At 64.4% G+C, this 17,790-nt stretch overlaps 1 protein-coding gene across 3 annotated transcripts in view; it reads right to left on the bottom strand.

Annotated features, from left to right (window-relative positions):
• Positions 1 to 17,790, bottom strand: part of LOC144277516 (potassium channel subfamily T member 2-like) — a 39,626-nt gene that overhangs the window by 18,853 nt on the left and 2,983 nt on the right. For all 3 annotated transcript variants that reach the window (XM_077838339.1, XM_077838340.1, XM_077838341.1), the window contains exons 2-10: positions 9,421 to 9,500; positions 8,736 to 8,838; positions 8,136 to 8,184; positions 7,025 to 7,084; positions 5,965 to 6,039; positions 5,438 to 5,521; positions 4,989 to 5,083; positions 4,249 to 4,429; positions 1,399 to 1,563 (exon numbers count right to left, since the gene is read on the bottom strand). In XM_077838339.1, the coding sequence (XP_077694465.1) occupies positions 1,399 to 1,563; positions 4,249 to 4,429; positions 4,989 to 5,083; positions 5,438 to 5,521; positions 5,965 to 6,039; positions 7,025 to 7,084; positions 8,136 to 8,184; positions 8,736 to 8,838; positions 9,421 to 9,500 (892 nt within the window). The remainder of the gene's footprint in view (positions 1 to 1,398; positions 1,564 to 4,248; positions 4,430 to 4,988; positions 5,084 to 5,437; positions 5,522 to 5,964; positions 6,040 to 7,024; positions 7,085 to 8,135; positions 8,185 to 8,735; positions 8,839 to 9,420; positions 9,501 to 17,790) is intronic.

Genomic DNA, 17,790 nt, shown 5'->3' with positions numbered 1-17,790 from the left:
CAGCGAGCGGCGCTGGTGGGGATCCTGGGAAACGGGCGCGTCTGAGGGCATTGCCGGCCTGACTTGTGGTTAGCCAGTGGGGTGAGACCCAAGTCCTCGCTGGCTGGCGGGTTTGGTTTGCCTTAGTTTGCAAAAGCCCTGCCCTGCTCTCAGCAATGTGTCCTGACTTGGCACCTCTCAGTTGGGTCCCACCAGAACCAGCCTCGTTACAGATGCCCCCTGCCCCACACCAGCCCCGGGCTGGGTCTGAGCCTGCAACCTCCAGCCCTGCGGTGGAGGAGCGCCCCGCGATCGGGCAGCAACAGTAACCAACTATCTGGTAGGGCACCGGCCCCTCTGCCAGGGGTACCCAGGGTCTGCCCCCTCCCCCGCCCATAAAGCAGCACAGAGCCAACAGCGCTCCATACAGGGCATGACGCCGGCATCGGGACTCCTGGCTTCTACTCCTGGCTCCACACGCTGGAGTAAGGCACCGCCCCTCTCCGTGCCTCGGTTTCCCCTTTGTCTACTTACAGTGGTTACCCCCATTTATCCTGAGAACCCAGGATCGGGCCCTGACAGCTTCCAAAGCATGTTTTTCCTGGAGTGGGGAGGGGGGCATTGAGTCAGCTACCCCACCTATGCCCCCCCCCGAGCCCAGCTGCTGGTTCGATTCCTGGGCAAGGGAGATAAAATGGGTCGCTCTGTTCCCTCTGCCCTCCTCCCACTTAGGCTATGCCAGGCACAAAGGCCATGCATGACACAGTGCAGTAGTCTGTGGGGGTGTCTCATTTGCATATATGAATATGCAAATCACCCATTCTGTTAGTTGAGGGCGTTGCTCCTGATTTGACAAGGAGTGAGCATGCTGGCAGGCGGTGGGGGGGCGGTGGGGAAGGGACAGACCAGAGTGTGCAGAGAGTGTGGGAGCGAACATTCACCCCCCCCAACATTGCACTGAACTCCCCAAAACCTGAACTGGACCCCCAGATTTTCATGTCCAAATCTTCCCCCAAGCCCCATGCTGATCCCTCAAAACCCTGCCTTGCCCCCAAGCCCCACACTGACCCCCCAAGCCCTGTCCTGTGCCCCAAGTCCCACACTGATCCCCCGAACCCTGTTCTGCCCCCCAAGCCCCATGCTGACCCCCCCAAGCCCTGTCCTGCCCCCCTAACCCCACGCTGAGCCCCCCAAGCCCTGTCCTGCTCCCCAAGCCCCACGCTGACCCCCCGAACCCTGTCCTGCCCCCACAACCCTGGCCGGGGACAATGTCTGTGCAGAGCTGGGACGTCAGGAGTGCCAGCATGCCATCGCCCCCAGAGCAGCTGGCACCATCGGTGTCTGGGGGGGCTGCAGAATGCGGGGTGAGCTCCTTACCCCCCCGTGCGCCCCGCAGCCTGGCGCCCCGCCCCCTCTCACCTGCAGGCGGGGGTGGGCGTAGAACTCGTTGAGGAAGTCCATGAGCAGGTCGATCTTGAGGGAGCTCACGCACAGCACCACGTGCTTCTCCGTCTGTGCCCGGTACCGGCTGTAGTTGCCCCCCGACTTCTGGCGCTCCACCCATAGGAAGGCCAGCTGCTCGAACTGCGAGAGAGGGCGGGGAGCCGGCCTTAGGGGACGCGCGCCCCTCCGAGCTGCTGCTGGCCCCAGCGCAGCGCTAGGGGGCACTGTGCCACCCAGAGCAGGGCGGGGGCTCGGCAGGGGGCGCTGGGCTGCGGGGGGCCCTGGGCTGCAGGGAGCAGGGCGGGGGCTCGGCAGGGGGCCCTGGACTGTGGGGAGAGGGGCAGGGGCTCGGCGGGGCACTGGGCTGCAGGGGGTGGGGCGGGGGCTCGGCGGGGGGAGCTGGAGGGAGCAGGACAGCGGCTCGGTGGGGGGCGCTGGTCTGTGGGGAGAGGGGCAGGGGCTTGGCGGGCGGCTCTGGGCTGCGGGGAGAGGGGCAAGGGCTAGGCAGGGGGAGCTGGGCTGTGGGGAGAGGGCGGGGGCTCAGCGGGGGGTGCTGGAGGGAGCAGGATGGGGGCTCAGCGGGGGGCACTGGGCTGCGGGGAGTGGGGTAAGGGCTTGGCAGGGGGCTCTGGGCTGTGGGGAGAGGGGCAGGGGCTCGGCGGGGCACTGGGCTGCAGGGGGTGGGGCAGGGGCTCGGCGGGGGGCGCTGGAGGGAGCGGGACAGCGGCTCGGTGGGGGGCGCTGGTCTGTGGGGAGAGGGGCAGGGGCTTGGCGGGCGGCTCTGGGCTGCGGGGAGAGGGGCAAGGGCTCGGCAGGGAGAGCTGGGCTGTGGGGAGAGGGCGGGGGCTCAGCGGGGGGTGCTGGAGGGAGCAAGATGGGGGCTCAGCGGGGGGCACTGGGCTGCAGGGAGTGGGGCAAGGGCTTGGCAGGGGGCTCTGGGCTGTGGGGAGAGGGGCGGGGGCTCGGTGGGGGGCGCTGGACTGCAGGGAGGGGTGCTCAGCAGGTGGTGTGCAGCTAGGAGCAATGTGAGGGTACCTCAGCACTGGGCGAGGGATCCCTGTATAAACAGCCCCCACACTCCACCCCAGAGGTGGCTGCATCTCGGTGCCGGGCGAGGGGTCCTCGTGTATGGTGCACGGGCTGGAAGCAGGCCCATACCATGAATTTGCTCTGGGTTCCCGCCCCCCATTCTGCTCTGGGCCCGGTCATGCCAGCGCCAGGGGGTGGGCTGGGCCCGTGGCTGCTGCCAGCTGGGTTAGCCCCCTTGGGCTGGGATCCCACTCCTTCCTGGCGGGGAACGTGTGCACTGAGAGTCCCTGGGCCTGGCAGCACGCCAGTGGGGTGGTACCTCTGGAGCTGGGAGTGAGCGTGGGGGGTAATGGGGAGGCAGAGGAGCTGGCAGGCCACTTCTCGGGAGGGGGGTCTGTTCCCTGGGGCTGAGGAGGCAGGAAGCTGCACGGACAGAGTGATGGGGGGCGGAATCCCAGCTGCTGCAGGTCCCTGTGGGGTGGAGCAAGGGCCCTGCCCCCTCCCTCCTGCTAGAGGGGCGACCCCCCCCCAGCTCCATCTTTATCCCCCCACTAGACCTTCAGCACCAGGAAAAGCCGGCAGCCTGTCTGGGGGGCCCTGTCTCCTGCCTTGCACTGGGGCATCCCCAGGTCCCTTGCCTGCGGGGATGGGGCAGGGGGCCCTGCGGCTCTCACCAGGCTCCGGGCTCCCCAAAAACTGGCTGTTCCTGGCCCTGGGAGCTCTAATCCACCTCTCCCGGAGCTGACAGACGGCAGGAGCCAGCACTTTGTGTCCTCGCCCGCCCCCGTCACCATGTGAGGCCAGCTGCTGCCAAGCCACCAGGCGGGGCTCCCCACACGCCAGCTCCAGGGCAAGGAGACGGGTGGGAAGTACCCGGCACCCTCCAGCCCTGGCCGGGACCATGGACACACAATGCAAACACGCAGCCACACGCAATGCATATGTAGCCAATGGAGCGAAGGCCACTGATGCCAGCTGGGGATCTGACTCGGTGGATCCTGGAATTTGCCTCCTGTCTCTGGGCCCAAATGCAATGGTGCCGGAAGCACCGGGGGCGGTTCCCCTCCGGGGTTGATCTGGGGTGACCCCGCTGGAGCTGCGTGCTGTCTACACCAGGGCAAGGGAGCTCAGCGGGCCCAATGTGCAGTGGGCCTAGGAAGGAGCGCCCCGGGGCTGGAGCTGCGAAAAGGCAGCGGAAAGGCAGGTCGCCCCTCCTGGCCTGCGGAGAGAGCTCGGCTGCCTCCCTGGCTCCAGCTTTCCCCCTCTGGATTCTCTCCCACCCGCTGCACTGACCTGCCCCCCTGTCACCCCAAGTGGCTGGACCCTGCTTCTGAGGAATCCAGGGCCCACCCCGGCCGGAGTCATTGTTTCTTCCCGAGATGCCACGGCCAGAAGGACCTGGTCTGACCCCTGCCCAGTGCAGGACGGCCCTGAGCTCATTCCTGGCTGGCCCCGAGCAGAGCCTGAGCTCAGAGCCGCCAGGGACAGAGACCCCACCGCGCCCCCGGGTTCATTCCCCTCCCTGCCAAACATCGGCACCGTGTGGCCAGCTGGAACTCGGCCAGCTTCACCCTCCAGCCGCTGAAGCCGGCTCGACCTTGGCTGCTGGACTGAGGAGCCCGTCAGTAACCGTTGGCTCCCCGTGGAGGCCAGGTGCCCCCCGTGTTACGCTAACGGGACCGAGCCCCGGGGGTGCACCTGGCTCCCCAAGAGTTCGGGAGTGACCCGACCCGCAGGTCCCGCTCTTCCCACCCACCCCTGCCCGTCTGGGCAGCCTCCCGCCTGCCTGCAGCTCACCTGGATGGGCAGCACAATGAGCGCCACGCAGATCATGATGACGACCAGCAGCTGGGAGGGCCAGATCTTGGGAGTGACGTCCCCGAAGCCCACGGTGGAGAAGGTGACGATGCAGAAGTAGAGTGAGTCGAAGAGGGTGAGGTTGTTGCCTGCGCGCTCCAGGTGCTGGATCCCACAGATGCTGGGGGGGAGCCACCGGTCAGCGTCACAGCCAGGATCATCGGGATCGCTGGCGAGTGACGTGCCCCGCCTCAGAGCTGGCTGCAGCAACGCAGCAGGGCGGGGAGGGGCATCCCCACGCTGACCCCGGCAGGCGGGCGGGGGCACAGCGTGCCAGGCGCTCAGCCTGGGTGGCTCTGGGGGTTTAAGTCTCCGGGCCCAAGGGGCAGGCGGAAAAGGCCCAGCTGGGCTGCTGTCCATGGTGCTGCCACTGACCTGCCCCTGCCAGCCCAGCTCCACCCACGCCCCACTGGCCCCCAGGGACGCCGCTGAGCCCAGAACCTTTGCTCCTTCAAAGCCCGGCGCACGGGGCCAATAGGGCCACCGGGGGGGCTGCGCTCAGGCCCTGAACTTGAGCCAACCTCAGCGTTGCCCCTTCCCCAGCCCAGCTGGTCTGAGCGTTGTCCCTGCAGCTGGGGAGGGGCAGGGCCCCAGCGGGCGGGGCAGGATCCTGCCTCCACTCACCCCGGCCCCACCTCCCCGGGACCCCTCCCAGCCCCCGCTGCCCGGGCCCCACTCACCAGGTGAACATCAGGCAGACCAGGGTGCAGACCAGAATCAGGACCTGGTTAAACATGGCAGAGTGCGTCCGCTGGATGGCGCGGTGGAGATCGTTCTGCTGGGACGAGAGGCGGGGGCTGGGGGGGCGCTGAGGGGCCAGGCGCTGCCGTCCCCTCCCAGCCGGCAACCCACGCACGCACACTGAGCCCGGCACACCTGGGACAGCAGCAGAAATCCCAGGCCCAGCGGGTACACTGGGTGCTGCTCATTGGCATGGAGTGTGCCCCGGGGGTGGGGGGGGCGCAACTGTCCCCCAGGGGCCCTGCAGGACGGGGCCAGGGAGCCTTTTGCCACTCAGCTGGGATGGGTCTGTCTGAGAAGGGCCAGCACAGAGGCAAGGGGGGAGGGGGGCCAGAGCCGTGTCCCCCACCCCTGGGTGAGCCCCCCCTTCCCCAGCCTTGAGACTCACAATCATGTTCTCCAGGGCGTGCTTGGCCAGCCAGCAGTTCAGGAACACCGGGATGAAGAGATTGCGCAGCGGGGGCCAGAACACCTGAGCAGAGGAGGGGCCGGGGGGAGGTTAGCAGTGGGGGGGCAGAGCCCCCCCCCAGCACAGGACAGACCCCTCCCAGCAGCAGGAATCTGCCCTGCCCTGTTATTTGCTGGATGTGGGAGGCTGAGGTCTGGTCAGGGCGGGGGAGGGGATGGTGTCTTGTAGGGATCCCACTGCTGCCACCATGGGCCCCTGTCCTAGGACAGCAACATGCCAAGGGTGTGGGGGTGATGGAACGAGGGGGCGGTTATTGAGGGAAGCAGCGAGATAAGGGAGGGGCTGGGATGGGGTGGTTGGTGGGGAGAATGGGATGGAGAGGTTAGCGGAAGTGGTGGGATCTAGTGGGGCAGAGTCTGGGGGTGTAGTGGGGGAAGGGGGTTAGTGGGGCAGGGGATATAGTGGGGGAAGGGGGGATGGGGAGGGGGCCCCTGGCTCAGACTCACCGTGATGAGGAAAGGTGCCGTGTTCATCATCTCCAGCATGAAGGGAACCCGCAGAACCTGCTCCCACAAGTTCCCCTGGCGATGTGGGAGAGGAAATCAGAACCCAAGACCCTCCCAGCAGGAACAAACAGTAACTGATCCTCCTGCCCCTCATCCCCGGCCCCCAGCCACGGCCCCCTCATCCCTCATGGTTGGTGGGGAGAATGGGATGGAGGGGCATCGGCTGCCCTGGGCTGGGCTAATGGGGGGCTGGGGGTCGGGATTCAGGAGACCAGCTGAGCTGTGGGGTGCAGGATGAGCAGTTTCCCGAGGTCGTCTCTACACGGCTCTATCAGTCTTTCACCAAATTACCACAGTCTGTTGTAAAGCGGGGGGGGGGGCCTCCACGGTGCTTGTCTCCCCCCTGGTCCCACAGCTTTCATGTTACTGCTCAAAGCGGGGAGGTCGTTAAAAGAAACGAAGGGGAAAGATCTGGGAACACCCCCCCCCAAGCCACCTGGGCGGAGAACTGGCCTTGTCAATAACAAGACTTGGGGGGGCATTAAATACATCTACCCTGCCCCCCCCGCCCCCGGCTTCAGCCTCTCTCCCCTCCAGTCCCAGCCCCACTCCCCCCATCACCAGGGAATGGTCCCTCCCTGCCCCCTCTCTGCCCATCCCCCCCGCCAAAGAGCTCATCACTCCAGGGGTGTCTGCCGGCTGCCCCGGGCTGGGGGCGAGTTCCCACGTATTGGGGGATTGGGAATGGGCTGGAACCCCGAGGGCCAGATCCTGAGCTGGGGTAAACCAGGGTGGGTCTATTGATTTACACCTGGGCAGAGTCTGCCCCCCCTGTCTTGTTCAGAGGGACCCCCCTGCTGTAGCAGGTGATAGCAGCAGAAAGGCAGAGATCCCGGGAGGGCGTCAGAGGGGAGGCAGCTGCGGTACCCGCCTCCCAAAGAGAGTCCAGTGCCAGGGATTCCTGCCCCCGGGGCCCACTGCGGGGCAGGGGAGTTGGTTCAGGCCAAGGCGATTTGCACGGAGAAGCCCCCCACCCCCTGCCCCTGCCCCCCGGTTATACCTTGTAGCCGAGATACACCAGCAGCATCGTCTCCAGGAAACTGATCAAAGCCACCAGCACCTGGGGGTGGGGAACAGAGGGGGGGTCAGTAAGGGAATGACGCTGACAGCCCCACAGGGAGCCCAGATCTTTCCCCACCAGCGCAGGGCCTTGGGCCATCGCAAGGGACTGGGAGGGGACCCCAGCTCCTGCCAAGCAGCCGGCAGTCCAGCAGGCCCCAGGATTGAGGCTAAGATTGTGTCATGGGTATTCACGGCGCCCGTGACCCATCCCTGACTTTTACTAAAACTGCCTGTGATAAAATGGGCAGGAACTGGGCAGCCGCGGGGTGGCTGGGAGCTCCGGGGCCTGCACCACCTGAGGGTCCCCCTGCCGCCCGCGGCACTGGGGAGCTGCGGGGATCCCCCTGCTGCCCATGGCGGCAGGGAGTTTGGGGGCCTCACTGCCTCAGGTGGGACCCTGCAGCTCCCAGCCTCCGGTGCTGATTCACGGAGGTCTTTGGAAGTCACGGAGTCCATCCGTAGCCGTAATGATCCCCTGGGCCCTTGGCCAGAGGGCAGATATTTCACATCAAGGCTGCCGCTGCTTTCTCCACCCCCACCCCCACCCCCAGGCCGGCTGGGGCTTCGGAGTCCTGGGCCTTCCTGGCTTCTGCTCTTCGGGTCAGATTGGTTCCCTTGCCCCTTGTAGTGCCCTAAGCTGTTGGGCACCATCTGCCCAGTGGCTGTTAAACTTTGCCAGGTGACCATGCCCCACCCCAGAGGTGGCTGCATGTCTGTGCTGGGTGAGCGATCCCTGTGTAGCGCTGCTGCATGGCTGTTATACAGCAGCTGCATCCCACCCCAGAGCCAGCTGCATTTCAGCGCCCAGAGAAGCAACCCCTGGGATCCTTTGGGAGGAAAGCGGCTGGTGAAATTGCAGACACGCCACCTCCCTTGATAACCCCTGTGACCAGCTCAGTACCCTCCCAGTGGCAGGGGTCCCTCCATGTGTCCATCACACCCCCAAGGCAACCCCCCCAATACTGGGACACAGACTCCTAGGCACCCACAAGTCACTAACCCCCATGCGCTCCAGCCTCCTGCTGCTCCCCCTGGACACCCCCACTCACCTGCAGCCCCCAGAGGGGCAGAGGCCTATTCACCCAGATAATCGGAGTCCTGGAAGAGAAAAGCCACACTGAGGGCACGCTCCAGAGCTCCCCAGCCCTGGCCCAGCCAGCTCGGCGTCTCCGGACACTTACCAGTCAAATTTATGCAGGTGGTGAGCAGAGTGGTTTTGCCTGGGGCAGCCCCAGCTGGAAAAGCAGAAGGAGACAGACAGACAGACAGACTTCTGAGCCCCTGGCCATCTCTCCCCGGAGACGGAGGCCAGTCACCGGGCCGGCCCTGGTTTCTGCCCCCCACCCCAGAGTGCCCGCTGTGATCTCCATGCCGAGGTTGCTCAGACAGCCTCTCCTGCCCTGCACGTGCAGGCGGCATGTTCCTGGCCGGGGGGAGTGACTGGCGCCCCGGGCCGAACCAGCAAACCAGGTGGTGCCCGCGGCAGAGAGCATTCTGGGTAACGAGGCATGTGGGTTCTGCCCATGGGGCGCCCGTGCCCACCCCACCCTTTCTGTGCGGTTCCCGGCACGGTGCTGCCTGTCTCTACTGGCTGCCCTCAGCTGGGGGGCTCTGAGCTAGTCACGGCCGGGATGGGGGGCCTCACTCACCAGCCCCCTCGGGCCTCCTGGGGGTCGTCCAGCAGCACCCGGATGATGTACAGGAGGCAGCTGAGCAGCTTGAGAGAGAAGTTAAACAGACGCACCCGCAAACCTGAAACACACACGGGGGATGAGACTGGCAGTGCCCCACGGGCCACACTGGGGTCAGCACGGACTGCAAGGGCAGAGCCTCCACCCCACTCCCTACAAGGGAACCCAGGAGTCCTGACGCCCAGTCCTCCCCGCTCTGACCGCTAGACACCACACTCCTTCCCAGAGTTAGATAGAACCCAGGAGTCCCTGCCTCCCCCCTTCCCCCACTGCTCTAACCACTCCCAGAGTTGGGGATAAACCCAGGAGTCCTGGATCACACCCAGGGATTCCTGCCTCAAGCCCACATCTTATGGTGAAGCTAGAGCTAGCTGGGCACCAAGAAAGACAGAGTAACGCCCATGAGGCGAGGGAGTTGATGGGGCCAGAGGGGAGAAACAGGAGGTTCCTGGGGGCTCCGAGCTGTGTTTCAGTCCCATCCCCTGTGGCCCAGGCAGATCCTGTTTGGGGCCCCGGCAGCTGTAGACCCACAGAACCGTCCATCACTGCGGGCTGGCCACACCCTGCCCTAGCCATCCAAGACTCTGCACCGGGCCCCCCCCCAAAACCCCTCCCAGGACTCAGGGCGGCCAGAGCGACTCACTGGAGCGCTGGTTCTTGATGAAGAAGAGTTTCAGCCGCTCCTTGAAGGTGTTTTCGTTGATGTAAAACGCCACCTGGACCCTGCGAGAGAGATGGGGGCACAGAGTCAGCGGGGGAAGAGCTGAGGCTGCGGGAACCTGCCTGCTTGGAACGGGGCTCCGAGCCCTGGTGATTCCGGGCAGATCCCAGCAGCCTCTGCTGGGCCTCAGTCAGCACCAGAGACAGCTCCCCAGGGTGCCACCTTCCCAGACACAGTCCAGGGGCTTTTATCCACACAGCGCCGCCGGGAGGCAGGGCAGGATCAGTGACTCACCCATGGACACCCCAGGGAGTCGGTGGCAGAGATGGGTGGCCACCCCAGATCTCCGAGTCCCGGCCCAGTGCCTGCATCACACGCCTGGCCACTCCCCCTGGGGTCCTGTCGGATTGGGGTCCCCCTTTGCCTTGTGTCTTGGGCAGGCAGAGCCCGGCTGCTCCGGGCCCCCACCCCAGCGCATCACTTACTGCTGGGCGCTAATTGACTGGCAGGACCATAAGCTGGACTCGCTTCGTTTGGCCTCCACCGATCGGCATCTCGTTAGCTGTGATCACTGAGCCAGAGAGGGAGCCCGGGGTGGTACCAGGCCAGTGGATGCCAGGCTGGAGGGGTGGGGGGAGGGATGCTGACAGCAGCGATGTGCCAGGACACAGGGAGGAACCAGACATTTGGATTCCAAAGCCCCCTGCGCCGCTGTCTGCCCCCAGAAGAGCAGTGGAGATTGGTCCCTGCCCCTCGGCTCCGCTCCAGGCCCGTGGGCGGAAGTGCTGGCTCCGAGACCTGCGAGGCTCCACCAGATCAAGGGCTCAGGTTATGAGACCAGCCCACAGTCCCGGGCTCCCCCCAGCTCTGCTGGTGCCCCACAATTCCAGCCCGCAGCCCCCGGCTGCCCCAGCCCCGGGCTGCCCCCACACCTCGGTTCTGACCTGCAGCACCTTCCCAAGTAACTCACTACGTTCAGAGACATCCCTCAGCCTGAGCCAGCTCTCCGGCCTCCCCCTTGCCGGACAGGAGCTGATAGGCTGCTCCCCAGCTGCTTGCAGGGAGACTCAGCCCAAACCCTCCTGCATCCCCACGGCGCAGCCCTGCTCCTAGAACCGGCCATCTCTCCGCAGGTGCCACATCCCACCCCGGCCCCGTGCCCAGCCACAGGCCTGGCCGAGCGGCTCCCAGCTCCCCACACTGGCGCATTGTCACTCCCGCTGGGCCACGAGGCACCAGCTCTGGCAACCTGTGTCCTCAGGGCAAGGACCGTCCCCCGTGCCAGAGCTGGGAAGAGAACCCAGGTGTCCTGCCCTGCCGCACTAGCCATGGCAGGCGGCCATCTCCCCACCGCCAGCGAGCGGCTGCCTGACGTCTGCTGCGGGGATGCTCAGCTGCTGGTCTCTTCCCGTCCCTCCCCATAGCAGCTGCCCCCTTTGCATTGGTCAGGGACCCTGCACCAGTCACCCCCATCATAGGACAATGCGCCAGGAGGAGGGAGGCAGCACTGTAATTTCAGGCACTCCTGCTTGCTTGAAACCCAGGACTTGGCTTTTCCCTGGGAACCAGTGGGCATGGGGGGGCAGGGCTGGGTTATAGCTCTGCACTGAAACCTGGGCCCAGCACCTGGCATCAGTGCGTGAGAGCAGCCTCGCGACATTCATCCACCAAACGTACAGAATTACTTTTCCAGCCCTCGTAGTTTGCAAAGGAAAACTTTAAAGAACATCAGAACAGCCATCCTGGATCAGAGCAGGTCCCTCCAGCCCAGTGTCCTGTCTTCCGACAGTGGCCAGTGCCAGGTGCCCGAGAGGAAATGAACAGAACAGGGAATCATCCAGTGATCTATCCCCTGTCACCCATTCCCAGCTTCTGGCAAACAGGGGCTAGGGACACCGTCCCTGCCCATCCTGGCTCACAGCCATTGATGGACCTGCCCTCTAGGAACTTATCTAGTTCTTTTTTGAACCCTGATATAGTCTTAGCCGTCACAACATCCTCTGGCAAGGAGTTCCACAGGTTGACTGTGCGTTGTGTGAAGAAATACTTCCTTTTGTTTGTTTTAAAGCTGCTGCCTATTCATTTCATTGGGTGACCCCTAGTGATTGCGTTATGAGGAGGAGTCAATAACACTTCCTTATTCACTGTCTCCACACCAGGCATGAGTTTACAGACCTCTGTCATATTCCCCCTTAGTTGTCTCTTTTCCAAGCTGAAAATTCCCAGTCTTATTAACCTCTCCTCATACAGAAGCTGTTCCGTCCCCCTGATCATTTCTGTTGTTCTTTTCTGAACCTTTTCCAATTCCACTAGATCTCTTTTGCGATGGCGTGACCACGTCTGCACGCAGGATTCAAGGATGAATACTGGATTTGTACCATGGATTTCTATAGAGGCAATGTGACATTTTCTGTCTTATGATCTATCCCTGGCTTAATGATTCCCGACATTCTGTTCGCTTTTTTAACGGCCGCTGCACACTGAGCGGATGTTTTCAGAGAACTCTCCACAATGACGCCAAGATCTCCCTCTTGAGTGGTAACAGCTAATTCAGATCCCGTCATTTTATGTGTACAGTTGGGATGATGTTTCCCAACGTGCATCACTTTGCATTTATCAACATTGAATGTCACCTGCCATTTTGTTGCCCGGAGGATGGGAGGGCATGTGAGGCCACAATGTCTGCCTGGGTCTGCAGAGAGCCTGAGCCCATTGCTGTGAGATGGGGAGCTGCCCTGAGTGTGACTGTCGCAGGGACACCGGGGCAGGGGCAGGAGGGACACGTCCCTGACTCCCCACACACACACACACCTTTCAGGACTCACCTGGCAAGGAAGGTGCCGTGCCAGAGCCACAACCCTGTGGGATTTAACTCAGGGGCTGACTCTCCCCTGCCCCCCAGACAAGCCAGCTGGCCAGACAGAGCCTTGGCACTAGGCATTCAGAGTCAGGGCAGGGCCAGACCAGAGTCAGGGTGGGGGCAGACCACCATTCTCAGAGTAGCCATGGCTGGCGTGACCCACGCCAGGAGGACAGGCGGCCTCCGGGATGGAGGTAGAAACCTCTAAAGGCTGGGGTGCCAGGTCCCAGGGACATCAGAGGCCCTGGGGCACCAGTCCCCAGGGCTATTTCACCAAGAAGCCACTGAGCTGGTGGGAGTTGTCATCATCAAGCTGGTCTCCTCGCGGAGAGAGGCCCTGGTTTGTTATCGTTGGGGTGGGCAGAGCCGGGCGCCGGTTTGTTATCGTTGGGGTGGGCGGGACCGGGTGCCGGTTTGTTACCGTTGGGGTGGGCGGAGCCGGGTGCCGGTTTGTTACCGTTGGGGTGGGCAGAGCCGGGCGCCGGTTTGTTATCGTTGGGGTGGGCGGAGCCGGGTGCTGGTTTGTTATCGTTGGGGTGGGCAGAGCCGGGCGCCGGTTTGTTATCGTTGGGGTGGGCAGAGCCGGGTGCTGGTTTGTTATCGTTGGGGTGGGCGGAGCCGGGCGCCGGTTTGTTATCGTTGGGGTGGGCGGAGCCGGGTGCTGGTTTGTTATCGTTGGGGTGGGCGGAGCCGGGCGCCGGTTTGTTACCGTTGGGGTGGGCAGAGCCGGGTGCTGGTTTGTTATCGTTGGGGTGGGCAGAGCCGGGCGCCGGTTTGTTATCGTTGGGGTGGGCGGAGCCGGGTGCTGGTTTGTTATCGTTGGGGTGGGCGGAGCCGGGCGCCGGTTTGTTACCGTTGGGGTGGGCAGAGCCGGGTGCTGGTTTGTTATCGTTGGGGTGGGCAGAGCCGGGCGCCGGTTTGTTATCGTTGGGGTGGGCAGAGCCGGGTGCTGGTTTGTTATCGTTGGGGTGGGCGGAGCCGGGCGCTGGTTTGTTATCGTTGGGGTGGGCAGAGCCGGGCGCCGGTTTGTTACCGTTGGGGTGGGCGGAGCCGGGCGCCGGTTTGTTATCGTTGGGGTGGGCGGAGCCGGGCGCCGGTTTGTTACCGTTGGGGTGGGTGGAGCCGGGCGCCGGTTTGTTACCGTTGGGGTGGGCAGAGCCGGGCGCCGGTTTGTTACCGTTGGGGTGGGTGGAGCCGGGTGCTGGTTTGTTACCGTTGGGGTGGGCAGAGCCGGGTGCTGGTTTGTTATCGTTGGGGTGGGCGGAGCCGGGCGCCGGTTTGTTACCGTTGGGGTGGGCGGGACCGGGTGCCGGTTTGTTATCGTTGGGGTGGGCGGGACCGGGTGCCGGTTTGTTACCGTTGGGGTGGGCAGAGCCGGGCGCCGGTTTGTTACCGTTGGGGTGGGTGGAGCCGGGTGCTGGTTTGTTACCGTTGGGGTGGGCGGAGCCGGGTGCTGGTTTGTTACCGTTGGGGTGGGCAGAGCCGGGTGCTGGTTTGTTACCGTTGGGGTGGGCGGAGCCGGGTGCCGGTTTGTTACCGTTGGGGTGGGCAGAGCCGGGCGCCGGTTTGTTACCGTTGGGGTGGGTGGAGCCGGGTGCTGGTTTGTTACCGTTGGGGTGGGCGGGACCGGGTGCCGGTTTGTTATCGTTGGGGTGGGCGGGACCGGGTGCTGGTTTGTTATCGTTGGGGTGGGCGGAGCCGGGCGCCGGTTTGTTACCGTTGGGGTGGGCGGAGCCGGGCGCCGGCTTGTTATCGTTGGGGTGGGCGGAGCCGGGCGCCGGCTTGTTACCGTTGGGGTGGGTGGAGCCGGGTGCTGGTTTGTTACCGTTGGGGTGGGCGGAGCCGGGCGCCGGTTTGTTACCGTTGGGGTGGGTGGAGCCGGGCGCCGGTTTGTTACCGTTGGGGTGGGCGGAGCCGGGCGCCGGTTTGTTACCGTTGGGGTGGGTGGAGCCGGGCGCCGGTTTGTTACCGTTGGGGTGGGCGGAGCCGGGCGCCGGTTTGTTACCGTTGGGGTGGGCGGAGCCGGGTGCCGGTTTGTTATCGTTGGGGTGGGCAGAGCCGGGTGCCGGTTTGTTATCGTTGGGGTGGGCGGGACCGGGTGCTGGTTTGTTACCGTTGGGGTGGGCGGAGCCGGGCGCCGGTTTGTTACCGTTGGGGTGGGTGGAGCCGGGCGCCGGTTTGTTACCGTTGGGGTGGGTGGAGCCGGGCGCCGGTTTGTTACCGTTGGGGTGGGCGGAGCCGGGCGCCGGTTTGTTACCGTTGGGGTGGGCGGAGCCGGGCGCCGGTTTGTTATCGTTGGGGTGGGCGGAGCCGGGCGCCGGTTTGTTACCGTTGGGGTGGGCAGAGCCGGGCGCCGGTTTGTTACCGTTGGGGTGGGCGGAGCCGGGCGCCGGTTTGTTACCGTTGGGGTGGGCAGAGCCGGGCGCCGGTTTGTTACCGTTGGGGTGGGTGGAGCCGGGTGCTGGTTTGTTACCGTTGGGGTGGGCGGGACCGGGTGCCGGTTTGTTATCGTTGGGGTGGGCGGGACCGGGTGCTGGTTTGTTATCGTTGGGGTGGGCGGAGCCGGGCGCCGGTTTGTTACCGTTGGGGTGGGTGGAGCCGGGCGCTGGTTTGTTACCGTTGGGGTGGGCGGGACCGGGCGCCGGTTTGTTACCGTTGGGGTGGGCGGGACCGGGCGCCGGTTTGTTACCGTTGGGGTGGGCAGAGCCGGGTGCTGGTTTGTTATCGTTGGGGTGGGTGGAGCCGGGTGCTGGTTTGTTATCGTTGGGGTGGGCGGAGCCGGGCGCCGGTTTGTTACCGTTGGGGTGGGCGGGACCGGGTGCCGGTTTGTTACCGTTGGGGTGGGCGGAGCCGGGCGCCGGTTTGTTACCGTTGGGGTGGGCGGGACCGGGTGCCGGTTTGTTACCGTTGGGGTGGGCGGAGCCGGGCGCCGGCTTGTTATCCTAGGGTGCACAGACCCCTATAGTGTTTCGTTAGCATAGGGTCAATCATGAGCAGCTGCATTCACCCGTATGGTAATGGAGGGTCATGCAGAGGTCCGTGTGCTGGTTTGTTATTGTAGGGTCTCTAGGTGCTTTGGGGGCTGAGCCACCCAACCCTATTCCGCAAGTGCCGCCCTGCATCAACACCCCCCCTTAAACCTCCTCACCCGGGCGCCAGCCCCCGCAGCACGACTAAACCAATCGTCCCCCCCATCAACACAGGTAGCCTCAGAAACCCCAGTCCTCATTACACCCGGCTGCCAGGACGCAGCCGTGAAGAACAGCCCCCAGGCTGATCGTCCCCACCACCTGCTCCCAGTTACGGCTCCCGTGGCTGCTGGCAGGGGTGCTCCGAGCCGGGGCGCTCGCTGCAGCTCACACGCCAGACAGGCCCCATATTTCAGCGCTCCCTGCCTGGCCCTGGGGCTCCCGGCTTCCCAGCCGCAGCGCAGCACAGGGCGGGGCTGATCAAATCAACCTCAGCCACAGGCCTCGGTAAACGTGTCCTGCCGGTAAAACCCACTTCAGTTGGACGCCTGGGCCCAGCGCTGGTGTCAGTCTGGATTCAATCGGGACAGTTAGGGCCTGATCTCGAGTGTTCCCCGCTTTCCGAGGGGGGCTGGGGGAAGGCTCGGGGGGTGTCTGCAGGTGGGGTTCATGGACCCAATGCAGGGGAAGGGTGGGTGAGTCAGGAGGGGTAGAGCTCGGAAGGGCCTTGGCAAGCAGTGAGTGGTGGGCAGGGGGTGGGGAACCAGCTGGTGCAGATGTGGGGGATAGGAGGGGGGACGTGGCCCCTGCCTGGCCCAGCTGAACACACAGTGCTGGGGGCAGCATGGGCAGCTCCCATAGGCCCCTGGGGTGACTGAGATCAGAAACCAGCCCCCAACCCCCCCACTTCAGGCCAGGAAGTCACACCGGACCTGCCTGCCCCGGGTCTGCTGATGCTTCCAGGGCTTTATCCAATTGGTTCTGCTCCATCTGCGTCTGCCCCCGGGGCCCAGCTGTGGGGGACGTGGGTCACCTCTCCAGCTCACCCTCCCTGGGCCGGCGGGGGCAGGGGCACCAACGTATCAGGATCCAGGGGGGCAAGGGGCCGGCTCAGCCCCTCCGGGGGTGCCCTGTATCCATTGCAGGAGATGCAGGCGGAACAAAGCTGTTCATTCCCGCTGTCAGCTGCTCTCAGCGTTCCGCTTAGCACAGCCCTCGCGCCCAGAGCCAGCCTTTGCCCCACCCAGCCCTGGGGCACTCAGCCACCAGCAGATCCCTTCCCCCCCATGCACCCCAGAAAGGCCCCGGGGCTGCTGCCAGAGCAAGGCCTCCTGCCCGGCAGGGCTCCGCCAGGTGCAAAATGTTGAACCGGCTGAGACACACGCCAGCCTGGGAGCAGATGACCAGAAGGGACCGTTGTGATCAGCTGCTCTGACCTGCTGCATGCCCCCCTCCCCCAGATCATTCCTAGCGCAGACCCTAGATAAATGCTCCCGCCACCACATCACAGCTAACTGGCCAAGAGTGCCCCCTGTGACGAAGCGGGACTGTTCTTAATGTTTCCTCTGAATAGTGTGGGGGTGCCTCAGTTTCCCCTATGCATTTCTTAAGTATCTAGGTGGTGGGATAAGGGTGTATGATCATTGCAGAGCCCTAGAGGGCAGGTGTGTGCAGGGGTCTGGACACAGAGAATGGCCGACACCCTGTTTCCTGGCCACTGATGGCCTGGGCCCTTCCCCCCTGCAAGGTGAGAGCAAAAGGGTTGGAGAACAAAGGAATCAGGTGCCCTCCTGGCCCAGGAAAGGGACAAAGCCGGGGGGGGCGTGAGGGGGGGGAGGCTGTTTCAGTTTGGTGCTGGCTGGAGACATGGAGTGAAGGGCAGACGGGGTTGTCTGGCTCACTGCCCCCCTCAAAATGGACCCAGCTGAGGGGTCCTGTTCCCTGCACCTACAAGCTCTGTGTTAGACCATGTCCCTGTCGTCTAATAAACCTTCTGTTTTACTGGCTGGCTGAGAGTCCCATCTGACTGTGGAGTTGGGGGGCAGGACCCTCTGGCTTCCCCAGGACCCCGCCTGGGCGGACTCACTGGGGGAAGTGCACGGAGGGGCAGAGGATGCTGAAGGTGGAAGCCGGGTGAGCTGTGTGTCCTGCAGACAGGCTGCTCCCAGAGAGGAGACTTCCCCGGAGTCCTGCCTGGCTTCATGGGGAGCAGTTCCAGAGCTTCGCCTGGGGATGCCGTGACACCTTTGTCTGTGGTGGCCCTCAGTCCTCCCTTTGTAAGAGGGTGGGAATGATCCTTGGTGAGCTCTCTGGGGGAGGGACGGTCTCTGGAGACCCCTGGAGCTGGGTTGTGGTCTGTGCGCACTACAGCCGGATACACCTGATTAACCACAACAGATCTTCTCCAGCTGTAATTTCCACACAGCCTCTGCCTGCTGGGCCAGATCCAGGCTGGCACGTAAAGCCCTGGAAGGTTCCCCTAGCTGGCACCAGCAGGCAGCCCCGGGTACCTGCTCAGGCTGC

Source organism: Eretmochelys imbricata, chromosome 20, assembly GCF_965152235.1.
Source record: "Eretmochelys imbricata isolate rEreImb1 chromosome 20, rEreImb1.hap1, whole genome shotgun sequence".
Taxonomy (NCBI): Eukaryota; Metazoa; Chordata; order Testudines; family Cheloniidae; genus Eretmochelys; species Eretmochelys imbricata.
Note: the sequence above shows the minus strand (reverse complement) of the source record. Positions and strands in the feature narration are given on the sequence as shown.